Raw genomic sequence first — 17,320 nt, 5'->3', positions numbered from 1 at the left:
ACTCTTGGAGAATTTGGATCCATTCAAAACAAATTGTGTGAAGGAACAGACAGGATTAAGGATGTCCATAACGACAGGATTATTTATTAATTTTCTCCCTTGCAACAGCGCCTCAATCTCTTCACCTATTTTGTGACTTATTCTCTTTATTCATCAGGTACTCTCATTTCTCTTCTTTCTCTCCCTCTCCTGTTTCCTGTATATTTTATTTTTTACTGTTCCTACATTATCCCGTTTACTTTCACTTCCTTTGTTAATTCATTCGTCTTTTCCTGTATACTCACTGATCTCTTTGTCCTTCCTTTTATCTTCTAAATCTATCTTTCGTCAGTCGTTCATCTCTCTGCTCTTTGTTCTATTTTCTATTCTACCCTTATTTACTCTCACTCGCACTCTCTCTGATCTTAGCAACATCTCAAATGCAATTTTTTTTTCCTGCTCTTATAAACAAGTGATTGATTTTAATATTCTCGGCCATCTCTCTCTCTCTTTCTCTCTCTCACATGCACATACACACACACCAAAATAATATATTGCCACAAGATAGAAAATAATAGAAAATAATAGGATAAACGAATGAAACCAGGACATGTGCAATATTAGTAATAACTATATTCATGAAACAGGATTTTGCTACACACAAACTGGAACAAACAATACTAAGAATGCCACGACCTTACTTTGCTTGACGTAATCCTTGGCCACACCTTATCTTAAGAATAATATTTAACCAGTAACTAGATAAAAACCTCCCACTCAACTAAGCTTACTGTAGGAGGGAAGAGGAAGTGCAGTGCACGGCTAATTCTCCCAAACAACTGGAAGGCATCTCATGTTAAAACCATCTTACTTGTTCTTTTTTCTATGTAAAATCATTTCTCTCTCTCTCTCTCTCATAGACTGTTCTTTATTTCAATATATGTTGTGTGTATAAGTGTGATTCCCTCCACCACACACACACCACAATAAATTAGTTTCCAAATCTCCTCCACCTACCATCTTCAATGCCACAAAATAAATATAACAATAAAAGAGAAATACAACAATAACACTTGCCAGATCATCATCTATTCCACCTACCATCACAAGAGAGGCCACCACCACTCTGGGAGCAGTGTGTGCAAGAAAGGCCACCACCACTCTGAAAACAATGTGTGCAAGAGAGGCCACTACCACTCTGGGAACAGTCAATCTTTCCTGTGTAGACATTGCCCTGTAAAGCTGCGTGTTCTGCCTGTAGCTGTGAGGCCGCACAACCTGCAACACTTCAGCAAAAACAAGCCGAGGTCATTCAGTAATGCTCAAACAACTCTTCATCACATTTCTTTAGACTGTCACACAACTTATCAAACCTTTCAGTAGCTTCTCTTCAGCATGGAAAGGATGCAGCCAGTGTCTCCTTCTGCCTCCAGTGCATGTTTCCTTACATTGTTGCACTACTTATCAAATCTTTCAGTAGCTTCCCTTCAGCATGAAGAGGATGCAGCTGGTGTCTCCCTCTGCCTCCAGTGCACAAATAGCCTTAGGCTCAGACAACATGCCTGTCCATACTGGGTGCCAGGGTGACCTGTGCACTGTGTGTGTGGCCTGGCCAGACACTGTGACATGACACTGGTCATGCCATGCTGCCACTCAGTGTGACACTGCCCTTTGGGTGCTTGCACAGGGAACGCTGGCGCTGCTCACTCACACAAGAAAATCAGCCTCCTCTGTGCATGCACCCTTACATACACCCCTCTCTCTCTCTCTCACACACCACAAAACCCCACACCCACACACCACACTCTCACTCTCACCTATGCACTCCCCACCAGGGTGCCAAAGGTAGGACAGAGGAGGTCATTGAAGACTAGAGTGAGGGGATCATCATACATCCCTTCCACACTGTAACACTTGCTGAGGAAGAAGCCATAAGAAACACTGGCTGCCAGGTGGTTTGTGAAGACCGCCATGGGTCTGAGAAGGAGAGGAGAGCGGGTGTGAGAATATGGGGAGAGAAGATGAGGGGATGGGGTGTTTTGGGAGAGGCCGGGAAAGGCTTGAAGATTGAAAAAATGACTGGGAGAGACTGGGAAGTATTTGGGAGAGTATAGGAGGAATGGAAAGGAAGCCTGGGGTCTGTGCAAGAGAGAGACTGGGAGAGACTGGGAAGTATTTGGGAGAGTATAGGAGGAATGGAAAGGAAGCCTGGGGTCTGTGCAAGAGAGAGGAGAGTGTGAGAGAGAGTGAGGGGAAGGAAAAGGGTTGGGATGTCTTGGGAGAGGCTGGAAGAGGCTACAAAGTGTTTAAAAGAGATTGGAATGAATTGAGTATGTTGGGACAGGCTGGGAGAGTGTGGGGTGAAAGGAGAGAAGTTGGGAGTGTCTTGGGAAGGGCTGGGACAGGCTGGGAGAGACTGGGAAGTGAAGAAATGAGTGAGAGGGCCTTGGAAGTGTTTAGAAGAGTATAGGAAGGGCTTTGAAGGGCGTCTGTGGTCTGTGAGGGAGAGGGGAGAGTGTGTGGGGAAAGTAGAGGCTGGAGTGTCTTGGGAGAGGCTGGGAAGGTGTTTAGATGGCTGGGAAGAGTGCCTGGGGTCTGTGAACATTTAAACACTTGCACATTTACTTATAACTAACAGTTACAATGTAGGTTATATGTGTATACAGGGTGTAATACGAATTTCTGCGGATACTGATAGAGGCGAAAGAACAGGTTATTCTAAGTAGAAAATGTTCCATACACATATGCATTTTGAGGAATGGTTTAGCTATGGTCTGAAATTTAAATATGGCCAGATGACAACAGACAGCCTGGTTTCTTGGCAGGAAGTGCTGACGCAGAATGTCCACCAGTGAAACTGTAAGTTATTTAGTCATCATTTCTACAAATTTTGGGGCAATACAGTGTCCTGTGTTGAGACGAGTAGTATTGATGAACAGGTGATTTACCGGTAAACGTTATGCAATGATAGCATGGCTGCAATTAATGACAAATACCATAAAAGGCCACATGACACCACAGCTGCCCAGGAAAGGAAGGGGGGAGGAGCGAAGCCAGCAGCAAATCAGCTGACTGCCTGCCAGTCACTTGCAGTTTCACACCAAGATGGTGACAGTGAATACACTCAGATTATACAGCATGATTCTGACATCAGAAACTGCTGACAGTACCACACACTTACAGTAAGGTGGAGTGTGTGTGGGCACAGCATTTCTCCGCCATGGTTACCCACCCAGCACAGCTGTTGTGTCTGTCGCCCAGCCACACTCAAATTTAAAGCCACAGCTAACAAAATCTCTCAAAATGCATGTGTGTAGAACATTTCCCATTGAGAATAACCTGTACTTTCACCTCCAGCAATATCTGCAGAAATGTGTGTTACATCCTGTATAATTCTATACATATTATTTTGCATAGCTGTAGTTAACCTCTGTAAAGGAAAGCTTTCCAGGCAAATAATGGGCATTAGTTTGTTGGGATGTGATGTGGCAGGTGGTAACAAGGATAACAAAGTACCTCATATAACTGTCTTACCATGCCACAACACAATAGCTGCATTAATAACATTTCACAATACACAATTATATAATATATACAAATACAGGTACAGTAAAGATAATAAACGTAGGTCTATACATGATTTTAACACACAAATAGTCATACTAGTCTGTTAGGTTTTAGTAATGTCATTTTGGTGACATTCAAATGAGTGGAGGGAGGGGAGGTGTTGGGGTGCCCTGGGAGGAGCTAGGAGTGGACTGGACAGCGAAAAAAATGGGAGGCTGGGAAAGACTGGGAGGGGCTGGGAGAGTGAAGAAATGACTGGGAGAGACTGGGAAATATTTAGGAGAGATTGGAATGCAGTGAATGTGTTGGGATAGGCTGGGAGTGTCTTGGAAAAGGCTGGAAGAGACTTACAGAATGAAGAAATATCTGGGAGAGGCTGGGAGAGTGTAGAAAAGACTGAGAATGATAAGGTTAACTTAGATTAGGTTAAGTTAGGTTAGGTTAGATTAGGTTAAGTTAGGTTAGATTAAGTTACATTACGTTAGTTTAGGACATACACACAAACACACACATGCACACAGACTCACCTCATTTTGTGTGCCCTCTTCTTCACAGGTCTCTCCTCTCCCTCTCTCTTCCTTCTTCTCTATTAGCTGTTGAAAGATGGATGAATTAGAGAGAGAGAGAGAGAGAGAGAGAGAGAGAGAGAGAGAGAGAGAGAGAGAGAGAGAGAGAGAGAGAGAGAGAGAGAGAGAGAGCCTGTGTTTAATTTGGTTTGGTTATTGTGTGTGTGTGTGTGTGTGTGTGTGTGTGTGTGTGTGTGTGTGTGTGTGTGTGTGTGTGTGTGTGTGTGTGTGTGTGTGTGCTTTCTCTCTCTTTTTCTGAATTCTCAATATCTTTTCTCTCTCTCAATTCATAATAATAATAATCATCATCATAATATTAATAATAATAATAATAATAATAACAAATTTACAAATATTATCTCAAAATTCTTTTTAAATTTTGTATCAATCTATCAATTCATTATTCATTCTCTCATTCAAATATATCCACCAATGAAACCTCCCCCCCCATCTCTCTCTCTCTCTCTCTCTCTCTCTCTCTCTCTCTCTCTCTCTCATTCAAATATCAACCAATCATCTCTCTCACTCAAATATCAAGCAATCAAACCTCGTTTCTCAGATTTAAAAACTCACCTTGACTAACATCCCTCCTTCCTTTCCTCTTTCCCTGGTATGTGGAGAGATGAGCTTCCTCTTCCACCTCTTCTTTCCTCTTCCTCTTTCTCGCTGTCTGTGAGGGTATGGGCTGAGGCCGCTAACTTCTGGCCCACCTTGGCATCCTCTCTCCTTCTCTCCTCCATCTCTCTTGCCTCCTTTCATACTGTGTGTGTGTGTGGAGAGAGAGAGAGAGAGAGAGAGAGAGAGAGAGAATAATTTCATTTCATCTTTCAAACAATTAAAATACTGCCACACTCTCCCAAACATTGCTACACCCTCCCAAACACTGTTCTCCCAAACACTCCTGGTCTACTAAACAAATGTTTTTCGAGGTTAAAATTCAATAAATCTTAAAAAAAAATAAATAAAGAAAGAAGTAGAAAATAAATAAATTTGGTATTTCTAACCTCTGTTTGAAGCCTTCTCCCCAATTCTTTGTCTCTCACTCTTCCGTACTCTCACTTTGAAGCCTGGTAAATACAAGTGTGTGGTGAGTAAAGTGCAGGGAATCTTTTAAAAATAAGGTAATCTGTAGCCAACAACTACAGAGGGCGCGCTGGTCTGTTTTGGTGAGCCAGTGTTGGTTTGGCGCAAGCTGCTTTCTTACCAACGGGGTAATTATTGTTATTTTTTATTTATTTTTTATTATTAATTTCATATATATTAGTCAATTTACAACTGCAACTATTATTCTTTTTAGGTATCTACTATTTTTTTAGACACTGTTGTATTGCGGTTTCCTTAATGATTTCCAAGCGTTTAACCTAATATATATTCTCTCTCGTCGAATCTTTCAAACCTCTCTATTGACTCAGCACTAATAACTTGATTACTGAATCCATTCCATTCATCCACCACTCTGTTTGAGGAATAACTCCTTTCTATTTCCATTAAATCCCCTTTTAGTCATCCTTGACATGTCCCCTGTACCACTTCAAGACCTCCTCCATCAGAAGTCACCCTTGTTATGTTCCTTGTAAAGTTACTAACAAAAATGATGGACCTAGGGCATATTTTTTTTTCCACTCAACCTTCCACTCTTCCTAATCTTTGGTGGATTAACTTATCGACAAGTAAAAGCTTCCATATGAAGGGCAGCGGTTCACTTAAAAAAGATAAAGTAAAACGATTCACACCTTCCGTGTGTGCGCCTCATCTCTCTCTCTCTCTCTCTCTCTCTCTCTCTCTCTCTCTCTCTCTCTCTCTCTCTCTCTCTCTCTCTCTCTCTCTCTCTCTCTCTCTTTTTTTCTGTTCCTCCTAATTTTTATTTGTCTCCTCCTCATCTTCCCCCTTCCTCTCTCTCTCTCTCTCTCTCTCTCTCTCTCTCTCTCTCTCTCTCTCTCTCTCTCTCTCTCTCTCTCATTTTTTTTCTGTTCCTCCTAATATTTCTTTGTCTCCTCCTCATCTTCCCCCTTCCTCTCTCTCTCTCTCTCTCTCTCTCTCTCTCTCTCTCTCTCTCTCTCTCTCTCTCTCTCTCTCTCTCTCTCTCTCTCTCTCTCTCTCTCTCTCTCTCTCTCTCTCTCTCTCTCTCTCTCTCTTCCACTACTATAGTGGGAGGGAGAGGATAGGACAGAAGAGAAGAGAAGGGTGTTGTCAGGTGACACACACACACACACACACACACACAGCGTAGTGTAGTGGTTAGCTCGGCTCACAACCAAGAATGTCTGGGTTCGAATCCCGGGCACGGCGAGGCAAACGGGCGAGCCTCTTCATGTGTAGCTCCTGTTCACCTAGCAGCAAGTAGGTACGGGATGTACCATTAACAGTTAGCATAGAGTAGTTACCGAAGCAGCCTATATAAAAAAAAAAAAGGCTAGTAAGGACCTCAATATTTCTTGTTATTTGGACCCCCTTTGTATTCCTTTACATTTTATTTTCATAGCAAGATGACGATGATGATGATGATGATGATGATGAGGAGGAGGAGGAGGAGGAGGAGGAGCCAAGAGTAGTAGTAATAGTAGTAGTAGTAGAAGAAGAAGAAGAAGGAGAGAGAGAGAGAGAGAGAGAGAGAGAGAGAGAGAGAGAGAGAGAGAGAGAGAGAGAGAGAGAGAGAGAGAGAGAAAGCAAACTGAAACAGGACGGAAACAAAGAATCATTGAGTTAACAGGAAAAAAAAAAATGCGAGAAGAAATAGAAGTGACGAATGTGTTGTGAGAACGGAAAGAGGATATAAGATAAAAAGATAAATAAATAAACAATAGAACAAAAGAATGAGTCGAACCAATATGACTAATGGTGACGAATTGTTTGTCAGTTAACCTTTCCACAGCTGGACAACAATAGTTTTCCTCATGATCACTTTGTACAACTTTCTAAACACTTCATGTACTATTGCAGTCTTTTAAAATAGTTTCGTAGCTTATAAAAGACAAAATTAATCTCCTGTTATTTTTTTTCACTCTCTTTACTGTATCTGTGCATTTGGTTTGCAGTGCTATGAGTACTGACAAAGGCACAAAGACACCATAGCAGCGAAAAAAAAAGTTAAGTAAAAATAATAGAATAAAAAAAATATATTGCTTTGTCGTGCATGACACCAAAGAAAACAAACAAAATAGTGTTTAATTGTTGCCAGTACCTTCTCGTCTTTGTCTGTCACCCCTTCCACTTGCTAGTATAGGTAATACTGGTGATGTGGGTATATGAGTGGTGTTGGTATGTTAGTGGTGTTGGAATATGAGTGATGTTGGTATGTTCTAGGGGCTGATATTTTAGTGGTGTTGGTGTATGAGTGAGTGGTGTTGATAATTTAGTGTTGATATATTAGTGGTGTTGCTCCTCCTCCTCCACTTATTGCTACTTAGTCTCTTTCTTTTCCTCCTCCTCTTGCTCATTTTCCTGTTTCGTCTCCTCCTCGTCCTCGTCCTCTTCCTTCTCCTCCTCCCAATTCTGAAGGCAGGATCACGGGGAAAAGGCCAGTGTCGCAACAGGTGCCAGCCTGGGCACGACCTTTGCGCAACACTGGACCGAACGCATCGTTTCTCACAGGTTGGCAGCGCCCGGACCATGTCGCACCTGCCCTACACTTACGGTTCACCTGGGCACATATGGGCACAACTATAGTTCCTAGTGGTGGTCATGGCACGTGCTGACCAATCATAGGTGAGGCAAAAATAGTTAAAAATAGCAGGTGATAATTCCTAGAAAGGGCAAGTTTTTTTTCACCGTTACTTCTCTGCGTCTCCCTCTCACCCACGGCCGGAATTCCCCACTCTTATGTTGCGTTAAAGCTCTCACAAGGGCCTCTCCCAGCCAGCCTGTGCCCTCCCTTCGCCAGGTCATCAGCCCCGTGTATCTTTATTTCAGTAGATGATTTTAGCCTCGCTTCTCCGTCTTGTCTCCACTTACATGGCTCTCTCCTCCCCTCCTCTGCTGCCGCCTTGCATGGGGAGGCCCGTGCTGCTCCTCTGTTCACAGTTCAGTTGTGATGAACACGACACTCAGCTTTAATTATTATTTGCTTTATTTCATTGATTTATTTACTTATTTACTTATTTCTTTCTTTTTCTTCTCGTTCTTCTTCCTCTCCTCCTCGTCCTCCTCCTCCTCCTCCTTTTCTTTTTCTCTTTCTTTTCTTCTTCCTCTTCTTCTTATCATTATTATTATTATTATAATAATTGTTATCATTATTACTATTATATATATTATATATATTATATATATATAATTTTTCATTCATTTATTTTTTACTCATGAAGTTAAGTGTTTTCAGGCATCTGCAATTTTTCTTCATCCATGGTGCCATTTTTACAATAAACTCTACAAGTCACCAATGGAGATCAACAAAATGCATAAGACTGTGAAACTGAAACGAAATCTGTTCATTCCTCTGACTGACGCCCTTTCTAAACAGCTTCCCTCCCGCAGAAGACGGCCATGAGCTAACCCTCCAGGAAATTGTAGTCTTGTCCTGTTATTTGTTTACTTTTATTATTATTCTCGAAGATCTTTACTGAGTTTTACTTTACTTTAGTTTTACTTAAACAGCAACACCAGTACTTGGGCGCGGGCGACGGGATGCCCAACAGGCGGTCCTGGAGGAAGTGCCAGTACATAATGATGCTTTCTCTCACCAGTTCGAAGAAAAAGAAAAAATGTAGGTGAGGCAGAAAACCGAAAGAAATATGAATATCAGATTTAAGCGATGAAGGACTCGTGACGTTAGGGAAAAGCCCAAAGAGAGGTGAGCGACCCGAATGGTGGTGGTGGTGGTGATGGTGATGGTGGCGGGAGAGCAAAACAACGGGTTTCTGGGCGCGGAGGAGGCGGCACGGAAAAGGAAAGTGAAAGGAAGACCAGAATACGGAAAATTCTGAAGACCTTAGCAACCCAGCGCGGTGATTCCCAGAGTGGGGGACCCCCAGCCAGTTTTCTCTTCGTGTTTCTGTGCTTAGCGAAGGCGACCTGAAGCTGCGACTCAAGTGCTTGGCTGGCGTATAAAAGGACGCGGCGAGGCCTGCTAGCCACACAACAGCTCAGCCTCTCTCCCCGCCTTGCAGTGACACACAGGTGAGCCTCGGCCGGGTCCCCCCTGCCCCGCGTTGGCCTCTGTAGGTCCTTCTGTTGTCAGTCTTAGGCGGTGCGCGGCATCCAAATATTCATTTATTGTTCGAATACCAAGACATCATCTTGGTTTTGTCCTTTAAATCTTTCTTAACCTTCCGTGTCTCAAGTGACGGCCTCTTCTCCATCCCTGTCTGAGCACTTCGGTGTCTGCTTCCAGTCTCTTCTAAAACCACCTGAAGTTTGCTGTCCTTAAGTCGACACGTGCGGGAACGTTCTGCCGCACAGAGTTTGTTCACCTCACTCTTTCCACCTTTCAGAAGGATGGCCAAGACCACAGCGGCAGTGTGGTGCGTGGTGGTGCTGGCGGTGGCCGTGGCACTCGTGGCCGCGGAGGCAGACCACGGCCGTCCCAGCGGCGGCTACTACCCGCGGCCCGGCTACTACCCTTCACGGTCACACGGTGGCACTGGCCACGGCGTGCATGGCCACCATTCAGGCCACTCTTCTGTTGGCCACCGCCCCGTCGGCATCAGTCACGGAAGCCACTCTTCTCACGGCAGCCACTCCCACGTGGTGCACCGCGGCTACCCCAGGAGGCCTTACCACTAGAACAGACTGCACCGCCTCGGCACTGCTCAGGGGCTGCCGGCCTCGCAGAGCCTGGATGTCTCTGCACACAACGCCTCAATCCATTATTCCTGACCTGTACTTCCCAATAAAACTGTATGAATACATTCACTTTAGTTGACATCTTACTTTGAGAGACGAGGCGGCGTGTGGCAGGAGGGCGTTGGGAGGAGACGTGACGGCGCCCCACACCCGTTCGCACAGGCAACCCACAGCAGGGGCACACGGGGCGGGACAGTTCCTGCAGTTGCGTGGAGAGTAGGCCTTGTTTCATGCCACCACTCACACTCAAACACACACACACACACACACACAACTACATTTGCTGCGGTTATTCTGCATCTCCTGATTTTCATACTTCTGATCATGTACTGATACTTAGGACGTTTGCATCATTCCATACTAGCGAGAAATGCGTTAATGAAGCAGAAAGTGGGGAAATAAAACACATATCATTAATGCTATCATTACGACACAGTATTCCTCTGTGCACGTTGCTGTACAGTAGCTGTGGAGTAACTTAAATCCTGGAAATTAGTCGTCAGTTGGCTGATTGCTGGCGTGTCAACCTGTTCTGCCCGAAACAATGAACTGTGCTGCGCCTTTTGTTTTTTTTTTATTTATCTATTTATTTATTTTTTTTATGTATCGAGAGGTTGGTCCACGCCACTTGTCCAGAGCCAAATGAAGTCCGTGAAGGGTGAGGGAAACACGAACTTGAGCAGAATGAAGTTGTGCTGTCTTCTGAATACAGTGCTTCCCTCAATCCCAGACAAACTCCCTCTGGCTGGTTCACCCATGATCCCGCCGAAGAGCCGTGACAAAACTCAAAGTCATTATTAATAGGCCTTTAAGCTAAAGAACCACACACTTCCCCCTCATACGCCGTGATACAAGTCTGCTAGTCCCATAACAACTAACTATTCATAAGGTTTGGAATCCCAGCGTATCTGCTCGGTTCTAGGCGCTGACGTCTACAACGGCGCAGGGGTGCAAGCTGGTTCGTCTCACGCGGTTCACCCAGGGGGACGCGTGAGGGTGGAAGATGTACTGGTGCTGGGTTGGCCATCACTAAGGGTGTCCTCTCACGAGCACCAGAAGTCGTCGTAATGAATGGCCGACAGGGATAGAGAGATCAGAGAAACCTACTATTTCTCTATGAAACGTGTCTGTTCACCGACTGCACGAGGTGGTCAGGTGATCCCATGCTTGCCACGATACCGAGACGATCCCGCCGGCCTGATGTGTGGTTGTGTATGTCCGCATGAGTTCCAATTTCCGACGCAGAGTGCGAGCAGGTGAACACATCACAACGTACTTCAGCCTGTCGAAGCTCTTCCGCTTTCACCTTGTTCTCCGCCGCTGCCTTCTGTCCCGCCCTCTGTAAGGAGTGGGGTAATGGATGCCCGAACAATACTTGTGCTGGTGATCTTCAGTCTGCGTGTGGGGTGTTCCGCGCTTCCTATAAGCCTCGTGCGAAAGCATCATCGTTCATGTTGCCGTCTTTCGTGTTAGTCAGGCAGTCTGTGCTCAGATAGACGGCCAATCTGTGTTCACTTTCCTTATCAGCACATTGACGAAACAACAAGATATGATTCTTTCATTACCATAAGACTCAATCATGCAAGAGGAAGATTCCAGGAACTAAAAGTACAAGAAGGAGGCAGCGGGAGCTGGACCCGTCAAACTGTGCTACCATAGCCAGGCGGCCAGCTGAAAGACAACGGTTTAGCGTGCTGGTCAGGGGAGTAACAGTCTTCGGAGCTTCTTTCTTGATATACAATATACTGTATACATAGTGTACAGAAATATGTGCAGGGCTGGAGGAAACTTGCAATGGCAGCCATGCGGTGAATCTGCTCTCTTAACGACTGACATGGGTTTTTATGTGGATTACATCTGACTCCTCATTGTTCGTGACGTTATCGAGAAGTAACAATCTAAGGAAACTGCCTACTAGGATGTTTGACGGACATTTCAGATATTATTGACATTAAACCTGTTGTGTTAAGGAATCCAAATATCCTGAGTTTGGTATGATACATCTACTAATGCACGACGCCTGTTGCTGTCCTCACCGCTGAGGTTCGTCCCACATTGATAATTATAAAAGCAAAACATGATAGTGCCGAACACAACAACCAGCGATAAAAGCCGGTTCCATTCTGTACGAAATGGTACCAGCGGTGATTCAGTAAGGTAGTAGTAGTAGTAGTAGTAGTAGTAGTAGTAGTAGTAGTAGTAGCTAGTAGTAGTAGTCCTAGTAGTAGTAGTAGTAGTTGCAGCCGCAGTAGTAGTAATAGTAGTAGTTGCAGCCGCAGTATTGTTATTATTATTATTATTATTATTATTATTAGTAGTAGTAGTAGTAGTAGTAGTAGTAGTAGTAGTAGTAGTAGTAGTAGTAGTAGTAGCAGTTGCAGCCGCTTTAGCAGGAGTGTGCACTAGGTCCTGCCCCCGAGCCTCGCCGCTGCGCGTCTTAGGAATCAAAACTGCCACAGCTTGTTCTGCAAGTCTTATTAAGTCTGTAGGAGCATCGCTGAACCTATCCAGCAACATGCTTAAGAATTTGCCCGCTAATATGCAGGCACTCCACGTTGGCCAGTCTTACTTCGGATCAACATTCTCCAGGCAGATACTGGAAGGAGCAACACAGAGCGATGATTCCCAGAGTGGGGAAGCCCCAACCAGTTTTCTCTTCTTGCTTCTGTGCTTGGCGAAGGCGACCCGAAGCTGCGACCCGCGTGCTTGGCTGGCGTATAAAAGGACGCGGCGAGGCCTGCTAGCCACACAACAGCTCAGCCTCTCTCCCCGCCTTGCAGTGACACACAGGTGAGCCTCGGCCGGGTCCCCCCTGCCCCGCGTTGGCCTCTGTAGGTCCTTCTGTTGTCAGTCTTAGGCGGTGCGCGGCATCCAAATATTCATTTATTGTTCGAATACCAAGACATCATCTTGGTTTTGTCCTTTAAATCTTTCTTAACCTTCCGTGTCTCAAGTGACGGCCTCTTCTCCATCCCTGTCTGAGCACTTCGGTGTCTGCTTCCAGTCTCTTCTAAAACCACCTGAAGTTTGCTGTCCTTAAGTCGACACGTGCGGGAACGTTCTGCCGCACAGAGTTTGTTCACCTCACTCTTTCCACCTTTCAGAAGGATGGCCAAGACCACAGCGGCAGTGTGGTGCGTGGTGGTGCTGGTGGTGGCCGTGGCACTCGTGGCCGCGGAGGCAGACCACGGCCGTCCCAGCGGCGGCTACTACCCGCGGCCCGGCTACTACCCTTCACGGTCACACGGTGGCACTGGCCACGGCGTGCATGGCCACCATTCAGGCCACTCTTCTGTTGGCCACCGCCCCGTCGGCATCAGTCACGGAAGCCACTCTTCTCACGGCAGCCACTCCCACGTGGTGCACCGCGGCTACCCCAGGAGGCCTTACCACTAGAACAGACTGCACCGCCTCGGCACTGCTCAGGGGCTGCCGGCCTCGCAGAGCCTGGATGTCTCTGCACACAACGCCTCAATCCATTATTCCTGACCTGTACTTCCCAATAAAACTGTATGAATACATTCACTTTAGTTGACATCTTACTTTGAGAGACGAGGCGGCGTGTGGCAGGAGGGCGTTGGGAGGAGACCTGACACACCCGCACAGGCGACCCACAGCAGGGGCACGCGGGGCGGGACAGTTCCTGCTGTTGTATGGAGATCAGGGCTTGTTTCATGCCATCACTCACACACACACACCCGTGATCATGTATTAATGCTCAGTACGTTTGCGTCATCCTCTTGCAAGAAATGCATCAATAAAGCAGAAAGTGAGGAAATAAAACACCTATCATCATCAGCAGCAAAATCAACAACAACAATAACAACAGCAACATTAGCAGCAGCAGCAGCAGCAGCAGCAGCAGCAGCAGAAGCAGCAGCAGCAGCAGCAGCAGCAGTAGTAGTAGTAGTAGTAGTAGTAGTAGTAGTAGTAGTAGTAATAGGAGTTGTTGTAAGAACAGCAGTGTTCATGAGGTCATGTCCCCGTGTCTCACGGCTGCGGGTCTTGGAAATTTCAAGCCTGCCACAGTAAGCTTGTTCTCTAGTCTAAGCAAGCATCGATGAGTCTTGCAGCATAACTGGAACTTCGTCCGCTGGTCCACAGACACGCCAGGCTGGGCAGCGTTGCTTCATACCAACATTCTCCAGGCAGACACTAAAAGGGGCAACGAGGCGACGGGGTCACCTCGGAGTGAGAGGAAAAGAGAAAGTACATAGCAGGTGAAGAGAAAATTCCCGTCTCTCTCTCTCTCTCTCTCTCTCTCTCTCTCTCTCTCTCTCTCTCTCTCTCTCTCTCTCTCTCTCTCTCTCTCATCCCATGGAAACAAGCACTTTCACGCATCATCTTACAGTCTGACATCTGCTTCTGCTTTAAGTTGTGCTCTTTTAATCTTTTATTTTTTATTTTACATTTTACATTTTTTATCCTACATCTTTTTATAATTTTCAACCATAATTTCTTTTAGGTCATGCTGTTTCTTTATTGCTACGATCCGTATTTTCATCATTTATTATTTTATTCATCTTAAGCTTATCAGTGTGGCATCAAAACAATCACTTCCTCTGTGTATTCTGTAACATGTCCAGCTTTTGTCTGTCTTTTCTAAGTAAACCTAACTCCTCTGACTATAAGAAATTCTTTGACTACTTAATCTTCTAAAGTGGAGCACATTCTGACCCTCTTCCCTTTTGCAGAGATCTCCATTCTTGGAGACTTCAATGTTCACCACCAGCTTTGGCTTTCCTCTCCCTTCACTGACCATCCTGGTGAACTAGCCTACAACTTTGCTATCCTCCTCGACCTAGAGCAATTGGTGCAACACCCTACTCGTATTCCTGACCGTCTTGGAGATACGCCCAACATTCTTGACCTTTTTCTGACTTCTAATCCTTCTGCTTATGCTGTCACCCTTTCTTCTCCGTTGGGCTCCTCCGATAACAATCTCATATCTTTATCTTGTCCTATCGCTCCAATCCCTCCTCAGGATCCCCCTAAGCGAAGGTGCCTCTGGCGTTTTGCCTCTGCTAGTTGGGGGGACCTGAGGAGGTATTTTGCTGATTCTCCTTGGAATGACTACTGCTTCCGTGTCAGAGACCCGTCTTTGTGTGCTGAGCGAATAACAGAGGTGATAGTGTCTGGCATGGAGGCGTACATTCCTCACTCTTTTTCTCGTCCTAAACCTTCTGAACCTTGGTTTAACACAACTTGTTCTCGTGCTATACATGATAGAGAGGTGGCCCACAAAAGGTACTTAAGCCTTCCATCACCAGAATCTCATGCACTTTACATTTCTGCCCGGAACCATGCCAAGTCTGTTCTCCAACTAGCCAAAAATTCCTTCATTAACAGAAAATGTCAAAACCTTTCAAGATCTGACTCCCCTCGTGACTTCTGGCATCTAGCCAAAAATATCTCCAGTAACTGCTTCTTCTTCTTTCCCTCCTCTATTTCAACCAGATGACACCACTGCTATCACATCTATTTCTAAAGCTGAACTCTTCGCTCAAACCTTTGCTAAAAACTCTACCTTGGACGATTCTGGGCTTGTTCCTCTTTCATGCCACGTATTAAAATTCTTCGCAATGATGTTTTCCATGCCCTCGCTGACCTAAACCCTCGGAAGGCTTATGGACCTGATGGGGTCCCTCCTATTGTTCTCCGAAACTGTGCCTTCGTGCTTGCACCTTGCCTAGTCAAAACTCTTTCAGCTCTGTCTGTCAGCATCTACCTTTCCTTCTTGCTGTAAGTTTGCCTACATTTAACCTGTTCCTAAAAAGGGTGACCGTTCTAATCCCTCAAACTACCGTCCTATTGCTTTAATTTCTTGCCTACCTAAAGTTTTTGAATCTATCCTCAACAGGAAGATTCTTAAACATCTATCACTTCACAACCTTCTATCTGATCGCCAGTATGGGTTCTGTCAAGGCCGCTCTACTGGTGATCTGGCTTTCCTTACTGAGTCTTGGTCGTCCTCTTTTAGAGATTTTGGTGAAACTTTTGCTGTTGCCTTGGACATATCAAAAGCTTTTGATAGAGTCTGGCACAAAGCTTTGATTTCCAAACTACCCTCCTACGGTTTCTATCCTTCTCTCTGTAACTTCATCTCAAGTTTCCTTTCTGACCGTTCTATTGCTGCTGTGGTAGACGGTCACTGTTCTTCTCCTAAATCTATTAACAGTGGTGTTCCTCAGGGTTCTGTCCTGTCACCCACTCTCTTCTTATTATTCATTAATGATCTTCTAAACCAAACTTCTTGTCCTATCCACTCCTACGCTGATGATACCACCCTGCACTTTTCCACGTCTTTTCATAGACGTCCAACTTTCAGGAGGCAAACATTTCACGCAGGGAAGCCACAGAACGCTTGACTTCTGATCTTTCTAAAATTTCTGATTGGGGCAGAGCAAACTTGGTATTGTTCAATGCCTCAAAAACGCAATTCTTCCATCTATCAACTCGACACAACCTTCCAGACAACTATGCCCTCTTCTTCAATGACATTCAACTGTCCCCCTCTTCTACACTGAACATCCTCGGTCTGTCCTTTACTTATAATCTGAACTGAAAATTTCACATCTCATCTCTAGCTAAAACAGCTTCTATGAAGTTAGGTGTTCTGAGACGTCTCCGCTAGTTTTTCTCAGCCCCCCAGCTGCTAACTGTACAAGGGCCTTATCCGTCCATGTATGGAGTTTGCTTCACATGTCTGGGGGGGTTCCACTCATACTGCTCTTCTAGACAGAGTGGAATCAAAAGCTTTTCGTCTCATCAACTCCTCGATGGTGAAGCGTTTTGTCCCGGCGTGGAACGGTAATGGTTGCCACTGGTGATGTGTGGGCATGACAGTGATGGTGATGGCGATAGTGGTGGTGATGGTGTACAGGAGCTTTACTGTAAGTTCCCCTGTTTAGTGTCGAGATGGAGGGAGAGGAGAGGAGCAACTGCTGCTGTTGTATGACGAAACGATCGCATTTGCTTCCTTATATACAACAATCTCGTGCGGGACGTGTCTTCCGGGCCACAGGAACTGCATCAAAAAGAAGAAGAAAAAAGTGGGGGTCAGGAGAGTGGACAGGTAGCGACTCCATGACTGAGGCAATCCCAGGCGGGGCTGCCAGACGCGCGCTTAATAAGGACAGTATTTATAGAGCTTGTCGACTACAGAGTTTGTCCTCGAAACGCTAACTGACAAAACACCGAGTCAACGAAAATTTCGCGTTAAGCAAAAACAAAACAGTTCAGACCACAGCAGGGATATCATGAACGAGAGAGAAGGCATTTGTTGCACAGATTGAGGCAACCGTGTCGTGATGGCGACTTGCGAGAATCATGAAGTGGATGAGATTTGGCATAGACCACGTGGTCCAAACGCCGCTCAAAATGTTCTAATAATGGCAATTTTATTTATCTATTTTTCTTTTTTATGTAGG

At 45.3% G+C, this 17,320-nt stretch overlaps 1 protein-coding gene and 2 long non-coding RNA genes across 3 annotated transcripts; 2 read left to right on the top strand and 1 right to left on the bottom strand.

The window, feature by feature from the left end:
- Window positions 1–593: 593 nt before the first annotated feature.
- On the bottom strand, window positions 594–5,294 carry LOC135104776 (uncharacterized). The gene is made up of 4 exons (XR_010270534.1): window positions 5,117–5,294; window positions 4,686–4,872; window positions 4,074–4,139; window positions 594–1,956 (listed from the first exon to the last, which is right to left on the bottom strand). It is a non-coding gene; the product is annotated as an uncharacterized LOC135104776 (long non-coding RNA).
- A 3,790-nt stretch (window positions 5,295–9,084) lies between these two features.
- On the top strand, window positions 9,085–9,953 carry LOC135104775 (uncharacterized). Its single transcript, XR_010270533.1, has 2 exons — window positions 9,085–9,224; window positions 9,539–9,953. It is a non-coding gene; the product is annotated as an uncharacterized LOC135104775 (long non-coding RNA).
- A 2,324-nt stretch (window positions 9,954–12,277) lies between these two features.
- LOC135104774 (uncharacterized) lies at window positions 12,278–13,409 on the top strand. The gene is made up of 2 exons (XM_064012361.1): window positions 12,278–12,680; window positions 12,995–13,409. Exons 1-2 carry the CDS (start codon window positions 12,406–12,408, stop codon window positions 13,284–13,286), a joined length of 567 nt encoding a protein of 188 aa, XP_063868431.1. The 5' UTR covers window positions 12,278–12,405; the 3' UTR covers window positions 13,287–13,409.
- The last annotated feature ends 3,911 nt before the right edge of the window (window positions 13,410–17,320 follow it).

This window comes from Scylla paramamosain, chromosome 11, assembly GCF_035594125.1.
Source record: "Scylla paramamosain isolate STU-SP2022 chromosome 11, ASM3559412v1, whole genome shotgun sequence".
In the NCBI taxonomy this organism is placed as follows: domain Eukaryota; kingdom Metazoa; phylum Arthropoda; class Malacostraca; order Decapoda; family Portunidae; genus Scylla; species Scylla paramamosain.
This window is presented reverse-complemented; position numbering and strand designations above follow the sequence as displayed.

What these genes read in the sequence shown, in the direction of transcription:
- LOC135104774 (XM_064012361.1), top strand. Translation starts at nt 12,406, where the DNA reads ATGCTTAAGAATTTGCCCGCTAATATGCAGGCACTCCACGTTGGCCAG. An exon ending in CGCCTTGCAGTGACACACAG is followed by an intron (nt 12,681 to 12,994) that starts GTGAGCCTCGGC and finishes TCCACCTTTCAG; the next exon opens with AAGGATGGCCAAGACCACAG.